Source organism: Entelurus aequoreus, linkage group LG10, assembly GCF_033978785.1.
Source record: "Entelurus aequoreus isolate RoL-2023_Sb linkage group LG10, RoL_Eaeq_v1.1, whole genome shotgun sequence".
In the NCBI taxonomy this organism is placed as follows: domain Eukaryota; kingdom Metazoa; phylum Chordata; class Actinopteri; order Syngnathiformes; family Syngnathidae; genus Entelurus; species Entelurus aequoreus.
The window spans coordinates 72,117-80,547 of record NC_084740.1 but is presented as its reverse complement, the minus strand read 5'-3'; the positions used below and the strand labels follow the sequence as shown (position 1 = coordinate 80,547).

General features: G+C 40.3%; 2 protein-coding genes across 2 annotated transcripts in view; both read left to right on the top strand.

Annotated features, from left to right (window-relative positions):
• Window positions 1-501: 501 nt before the first annotated feature.
• Window positions 502-7,070, top strand: LOC133659249 (peflin-like). Its single transcript, XM_062061980.1, has 6 exons — window positions 502-585; window positions 895-1,012; window positions 1,185-1,490; window positions 3,335-3,490; window positions 5,945-6,088; window positions 6,165-7,070. The coding sequence occupies exons 1-6, from the start codon at window positions 565-567 to the stop codon at window positions 6,392-6,394; spliced, it is 975 nt and encodes a 324-aa protein (XP_061917964.1). The 5' UTR covers window positions 502-564; the 3' UTR covers window positions 6,395-7,070.
• Window positions 7,071-7,272: 202 nt separating this feature from the next.
• LOC133659248 (small integral membrane protein 12-like) overlaps window positions 7,273-8,431 on the top strand; it is a 3,232-nt gene continuing 2,073 nt past the window's right edge. Inside the window, exon 1 of the mRNA XM_062061978.1 lies at window positions 7,273-7,353. The gene's annotated coding sequence lies outside the window, so the exon portion shown is untranslated. The remainder of the gene's footprint in view (window positions 7,354-8,431) is intronic.

The window sequence follows — 8,431 nt, the reverse complement described above, 5'->3', positions numbered from 1 at the left end:
AAAAACAAAATAAAAGATAAATGATAAATAATAAATGATGAATGAACAAAATAGCAAAAGATGAAAAAATTTACAATTTCAGAAAACACACAAAAAAAACAAAACTATCAAAACAAAACGACTTACAATTACACAGACCAGAATAACAAAATATGATAATATTACATTTCAGGGGAAGCAATTTACAATTACATTACAACGAAATTGACTTATATTATTGTACTGGAGTACAATAAAGTAAACAAAGTACAATATTACAATTGTAAGTTGCTTATTCTTTTATTTTAGTCTGCGAAATTGTACGCTGTTTTTATTTTTCCAGGATGACATTTACATTATTGTAATATAATATAATATGTGGCTTGTCTGCATTGACGCGCTCAATGAGTATCGGCGTGCACGTCATGAGATACATGAGTCATTTGGGCTCGGTGATGTCGTCATCGCCTTTCCACCCTCTTATCCAATCAACAGCGCGCTATGCTGGCGGCAAAAGGACCAATCACTGCTCGGTCTTATCCGCAAGACCCGCCCTTCGCTAGGAGGACGCACAGTCAGTCAAAAATGAGTTACCAGTACGGACAGGTAAAGTCATACTTCCTTCTTATTTATCTTTTTAAAAAATATATTTCGTCTGACGTGATGTTGTCATTATTAACACGCTGTTGCTTTAGTGACTGTAATGTCCGGTTTTATTAGCGTTAAGTCGATGTTAGCATCTAGCCCCACAGCCCTCGATGAAATATTGCAGTACGCGTCAGACAAACTATGATGGAAGAACTGATTTAATATGAATGGAACATGAAAAGTTATTTCTGTGACTGAGAAAGTAATAGTGATATCCTATTCACTGAACACTATTATTCAATTGTCTGTAAACTATTGCACTTGTAGGGCTATCCGGGACAGACCGCACCCACTGCTCCACACGGGGGTGGTCAACACCCCTCTGCCCCCTATGGAGGGGCAGCAGTTCCACCAGGAGGCCAATATGGACCTGGACCAGGACAAGGTGGGCACTCTGCACCTGGACCATGAATTTACCATGAATTGATTAACGTGGACCCCAACTTAAACAAGTTTAAAAACTCATTGGGGTGTTACCATTATAGTGGTCAATTGTACGGAATATGTACTGTACTGTGCAATCCACTAATACAAGTTTCAATCAATCAAAAAAACAGGACAAGGTGGGCACTATGCACCTGCACCAGGACAAGGTGGGCACTATGCACCTGCACCCGGACAAGGTGGGCACTATGCACCTGCATCAGGACAAGGTGGTCACTATGCACCTGCATCAGGACAAGGTGGGCACTATGCACCTGCATCAGGACAAGGTGGTCACTATGCACCTGCATCAGGACAAGGTGGTCACTATGCACCTGGACCAGGACAAGGTGGGCACTATGCACCTGGACCAGGTGGTGCTCCAGCCGGTTACGGTGGACAACCTCATGGTGTTCCTTACAGGCACCCTGCTCCTTCAGGTACTTTAACCCCACAGTGTTGGCGCTAGTAATGTTCAAAATGGGGTCCCTGGGACCCCATCAAGTCATAAAAATGGGACCCCACGGTACATTTTTGGGGTCCCACTTTTTTGTAAGTGTTTTGAAAACAAATGATAAATGTATATATTATCCTGTTATATCTCACATAATATATTGTGTTTAGGAAAAAGGTTGTCATAAACGTTACTTAATTCATTTAAAAAAATACAAATAATTGTATGCATGTACATGCATACGAGCGCTGACCCTGGACGGGGATGCGTGCATTTATCAGAGATTGATTGATGACGTTTATGACAACCTTTTTCCAAAACACAATATAGAATGTGAGATATAACAGGATAATGCATACATTTATCATTTGTTTGCAAAACGCTTACAAAAAAGTGGGTCCCCAAAAATGTACCGTGGGGCCCCATTTTTATGACAGAAGTATCCTATACTTCTCTTTTGTAAAGTAAATCTGAAGAGCCAATATGGGCATCTACATCAACTATATGATTTGCCTGAGAAGCTGGACAGGACACAAATAAAATAAAATACTTTAGTTTAGGCCAGGGGTCGGCAACCTTTACCACTCAAAGAGCCATTTTGGCAAGTTTCACAAATTAAAGAAAATAATGGGAGCCACAAAAAAAAAATTTAAATTTAAAATGAAAAACACCGCATACAAAGCTTAAATTGCTTCGTGCTATGTTAACCAGGGGTCTCAGACACACGCACCGGCACGCACTTTAATATGGAAATTTGATGTTAGGGCTGCCCGCGAGATTTGAATGAATAGCGCTTGAAAGCGTCGTACTTGCCAACCCTCTCATTATTTCCGGGAGACTCACGAATATCAGGGCGTGATGGCACTGCTTTTGGCGCCCTCTACAGCCTGCCCAAACAGTGTACCTGCTCGACCACACGTAGAATGCAGCTTCAGCTTGCTCACGTAAGTGACAGCAAGGCGTACTAGGTCAGCAGCCACACAGCTTACACTGACGGCGACCGTATAAAACAACTTTAACACTGTTACGTTACAAATATGCGCCACACTTTGAACCCACACCAAAAAAGAATGACAAACACATTTCTGGAGAACATCTGCACTGTAACACAACATAAACACAACACAACAAATACCCAGAATCCCATGCAGCACTAACTCTTCCGCTCAACCGACGCACGGGGGGTTGGGGGGGGGTTTCGTGGTAGCGGGAGTGTATAATCTAGACCGGAAGAGTTAGGGCTGCATGGGATTCTGGGTATTGGTTGTGTTGTGTTTATGTTGTGTTACGGCGGGATGTTCTCCAGAAATGTGTTTTTCATTCTTTTTTGGTGTGGGTTCACAGTGTGGCGCATATTTGTAATGCAACAGTGTTAAAGTTGTTTTATACGTCTACCGTCAGTGTAAGCTGTGTGGCTGATGACTAAGTATGCTTTGCTGTCTCCTACGTGTGCAAGTAAAAGCTACATACAACATGTGGCCGGGCTGGCACGCTGTTTGTAAATGCTATAGAGGACAATTACTGCAGTGCAATTAGGGCACGCCCTTAATTTAGTAATTAGAGTGAAAATAGGATTATATTTGCCCTGGGAGTTATCTAGGAGAGGCACTGAGATCCATAAGTCTCCTGGGAAAATCGGGGAGGTCGGCAAGTATGCAGCTGAGCCGCATCAGAGTGGTCAAAGAGCCACATGCGGCTCCGGAGCCGCGGGTTGCCGGCCCCTGGTTTAGGCGGTGGCCTTAACAGGGGCCGGCCCTGACCGTCACGGTAACAGCCTCTGAAATCCACATCATCGTCTTCTTTGCAACACATTCTTGGTTGTGTCTATAGGCAACATCCCTCCCGGTGTGAACCCCGAGGCCCAGCAGTGGTTCCAGAGTGTGGACACGGACCACAGCGGCTTCATCAACATGAAGGAGCTCAAGCAGGCGCTGGTCAACTCCAACTGGTCCAATTTTAACGACGAGACGTGCCTCATGATGATCAGTGAGTCCCACATCTTCTCGTCCCATGTGTTTGGATGCCAATATTACAGTCGTGCTATATATATGATCACTTTTAGTACTATTGTCATACCATAATAGTGCATGTTGATGACATTCTAGTTGTGTGCCACACATTTGACAGCAACAAGAAAACAACTACCGTCCCTACACAAGTTTGTCACATGTATCATTATCACTGGAGGAATAGGACTGGCCAAACATGCTACACTACACACTGTAGAAAGATACAATAAGCCAGGGGTGTCCAAACTTTTAGACTGGGGAGCTGCATTGGGCACCGGGCAGCACGGTGGCACAGGGGTTAGTGCGTGTGCCTCACAATACCAAGGTCCTGGGTTCGATCCTGGCCTCTGGATCTTCCGGTGTGGAGTTTGCATGTTCTCCCCGTGACTGCGTGGGTTCTACTCCGGCTTCCTCCCACCTCCAAAGACATGCACCTGGGGATAGGCCCCTCCCACCCCCAAAGACATGCACCTGGGGATAGGCCCCTCCCACCTCCAAAAACATGCACCTGGGGATAGGTTGATTGGCAACACTAAATTGGCCCTAGTGTGTGAATGTTGTCTGTCTAACTGTGTTGGCCCTGCGATGAGGTGGCGACTTGTCCAGGGTGTACCCTGCCTTCCGCCCGAATGCAGCTGAGATAGGCTCCAGCGACCCCTAAAGGGACAAGCGGTAGAAAATGTGTATATATATATATACAGTGGGGCAAAAAAGTATTTAGTCAGCCACCCATTGACAATCAATGGGTGGCTGACTAAATACTTTTTTGCCCCACTGTATGTGTATATATATATATATATATATATATATATATATATATATATATATATATATATATATATATATATATATATATATATATATATATATATATATATATAATAATTGAATATTAAGAGTATGTGAAAGTTCATCTCCTACCTTGTTAAGTCAATCATGGATAACTGGAGAGAGTGTTTTGCATTTTTCCCATGATGCTTTGCAATGGATTTAAATGGGTGTAATTTTGAATTTTTATGCTGATTGGACTTTTTTTTTTTTTTTTTTTTAAATAACCACAAGTTTCAGGGAGCAGGTTGTGTGTGTGACCAAGTATGTTGAGTCTTTGTGCTGGTAGATTTTGTTTTTTCTGCGCCATGACTAGGGAAGGTTGTCTGTATTGGGTCATATAAGTTAATGCTGTGCGCACAAATGAACAGTTTGATTAGTGTTACTCACAATGTCGGATATTTACAATAAATATGAACTCACAACCAGGTTGGGATTTTAAACGGTCTCGTTTAAACGCAGGCTGTGTTTTGGACTTTGATGCAATAAGCCATGCTAAACTGGAGCTCTTGAATGTAAACAGATGTGGGAGGATTGATACAGATATGGACCATAACTATATCAAGTATAGCATCAGTATATTATAGGCTCAATACTACTGATTGCATCAATATTTTCTATTATCACAAAACATTTTGTCGTTTCCGTTTACAAACTCGGAAAATAAGTCCTGACATAGGAGGACTTCAAGTGCAAAAACCGTATTAAATCAGAGTCAATAGTAGGAAATCATTTTAAATGTTTAATTAATATTGTTCCGTTTGTCTGATATTAAAAATGTTAAGTATCAGCATTGGTATGGTCAAAACTACCGCCATAAACTACTTGATATTGGATCGATACCCAACTTTGTAGTACAGTATCGCCCAAAACGAATGCAAAGTATCCAAACAACAGACGATTATTGGATTTTAGCAGAAGTGTAAATCGAACTGAGTTAAACCAGATATTAACAAGTAGATTGTTATAGTTTTCAGAAAATAATATATACAGTATAATATATATATATTTTTTTAAATCATGATAAACACATTTGTCGTTTTTGTTATTGTTCACCAACTCAGGAAATAAGTCCTGACACCGTAGAACTTAATGCGCAAAAAACACGATTCAAATCAGAGCCAACATTCAAAAATTAATTTTATAATTAATAATTGATTGAACTTGTGTTTTGTTTGAATATAAGAAATGTACTCATTCAATGATATTGAAAATGTTATAGCAGTATCAGCATGAGTGTGGCCAATACTGTGCCTGTAACTACTTGATATTGGATTGCTACCCAATTTTGTTGTATCGCCCAAAACTCATGTTAATTATTGAAAGAGAAAAAATAAGTATATTATATTTTAACAGAGGTGTAAATAGAACTATGAAAGTAACCCGATGTTAACAAGTAGATTAATAATAGTTTTGGGAAAATGTTAATGCATAAGTCAGCAGCCAACTTAAGAGGCTTTGTTACCCTTTTTGAAATGGTTCTATTATTTATTTGTTGTAATATGTCGTTATTGCAGGAGGATGCAATATATATTGCGATATCGATTTTAGGCCGTATCGCTCATCCCCCGGTGATATCTGCACGCTGTGTTTGCCTGTTTAGACATGTTTGACAAGACCAGGTCAGGCCGCATGGACCTCCTGAGCTTCTCGGCCTTGTGGAGCTTCATGCAAAAGTGGAGGGCGCTCTTCCAGCAATATGACCGGGACCGCTCGGGAGCCATCAGCGGCACGGAGCTACACCAAGGTAAGGGACCGCAATTTAAAAAATAAAAAAGATGATGCAATACGCGAGCCGACTCCTTATCCGGTCTTCCCTCCAGCTCTCGCGCAGATGGGCTACAACCTGAGCCCCCAGTTTTCCGAGTCCCTGGTGCGGCGCTACAGTGTCCACCCGGCACGTCCCGGCATCCAGCTGGACCGCTTCATCCAGGCGTGCACGCAGATGGAGAGCATGACGCAGGTCTTCAGGGAGAGAGACACCAGCAGGACGGGCAACGTCCGCCTCAACTACGAGGAGTTCCTTTCGGGCGCCGTCACCCGGCTGATGTGAGGTCGTCGGGACACGCCCCTGTGCACACGGTACACCAGCCGGGCGCAACCTGGCAGCTCGTTGCTATGGATACTTGACACCAAAACAAGGCAGGACGGGCGAAGTAGTGCCTTTATGTCAGCGGTGGAACAATTAGTCTTGATTGTACCTCTAACACATGTTTAAAACTCCTGCACTCGGTAAACATACTCTCCAGTATTTTACATTAGTTAAAGATAATTACATTTACATTATATATGGGAATTGAGCCGTTTACGCTACAAAGGTCAAGTTATATGATCCCAAGTAGAGATCGACCGATTATCGGCGTCCAAGGTTTCCTAAAAAAATAATGTAAAAAAAGAGACTTTAAGCCTTGTCCAACTGTTTATTCGCGTAAACTATTCATGTTTAAATAACTTTTCCTGCAAATGAATATCTGCTCCAAATGTTAGTTATCGGCCTCCTTGACCACTAATAATCTGTATCGGTCGATCTCTATCATCCCAAGCACCTAATAGAACGTTTTTTTGCAACTGGAAAGCGTGTTTTTAGGAGTATTTTTGTAATACCTCTGATTACCTGCAAAAATACCCCCTCTGTGTATTTTGATAAGCAAATTGTATTTTACATTCCACTGTGATATGCCAAATGTATTTTTTTTTTATTGTCAAAAAAAATAAATTGCTATGGTTTATTCTCTTGATGAATGACTCATTTAAAATATGTAATGATTGGAAATGTATAGTTTGTAACTGACTTTTTATTGAATTTAGTGATAGCAAACCTAAAGAATATTACCCTACAATAAAATCATTTGGCAATGTACTGCTTTGACCACGAGATGGTGCTGAACACACAGTAACAGTGCTGTAAAGAGCGAACAAGACTTTCTGACCAATCACGTAGCAAGCAGGAATCGTATAGCCCATCCCCGGAAGTGACGTCAGTCCGCCGAGGCACCAACGTTAAAACTGAAGGTGAGTGAAATAACATTACAAATACTATTACATTACAAGCATAATAGTTAAAAAAAAACACGACACGCCGCTGTCCTGCTGGCTATTAAACTTAAAAGCTGTGGTAAAAACCCCGACGTTTAGTATTAGTCTAGCTAGCTTAAATGCTAACAGGAAGACGAGAGACTTTGGCCATTTTCTCTATTTAAAAACGACATTCCCCAATATGTACTTGTATGAACACATTGCTATCTGAACAACTAAACTATTTAATTGTGCACATAGTCGTAAGAAGAGCACAGCATAGGTTCAAAGTGATCGACTCGGATGAATATATAACATTTTATTTACAACAGGAAGTGAACTCGCATGACGTCACTTGAACCGGAAGTGAAGCACCCATATGGCCTTTTTTTCAAAACCTTTATTTTTAATCAACATTTGCATACAATCAAAGAAATAATACAAATCAAAATAAATACAAAAACAGCGCCAGGGGGTTTTAAACTCAATAAAACAACTAAAGAAGAATGCAAAAAATCTATAAATGCAAAGCCACAGGCTCACAAGTTCCGTAAATAATACTAATTTGGAGCACATCATCATAATTTTCACATCTTTTTGGTTGTTAGAGGTAGAAAGTGTTTTAAAGTAAAGTTCTAATTCTTTTTTAAAGGCACAAAAAACAGGTCGGGTATTGAGAAACGTATTTATATTTTTTTGGCATCACAACATCTTTCGTTTAAAAAAAAAATCATATTATGTTTATAAAGTCAGTAAATACGTCCCTGGACACATGAGGACTTTGAATATGACTAGGGATGTCCGATAATGGCTTTTTTGCCGATATCCGATATTGTCCAACTCTTAATTTCCGATATCAACCGATACTGATATAAACAGTCGTGGAATTAACATATTATTATGCCTAATTTGGACAACCATGTATGGTGAAGATAAAGTAATTTTTAAAAAAATTAATAAAATAAGATTAATAAATTAAAAACATTTTCTTGAATAAAAAAGAAAGTGAAACAATATAAAAACAGTTACATAGAAACTAGTAATTAATGAAAATGAGTAAAATTAACTGTTAAAG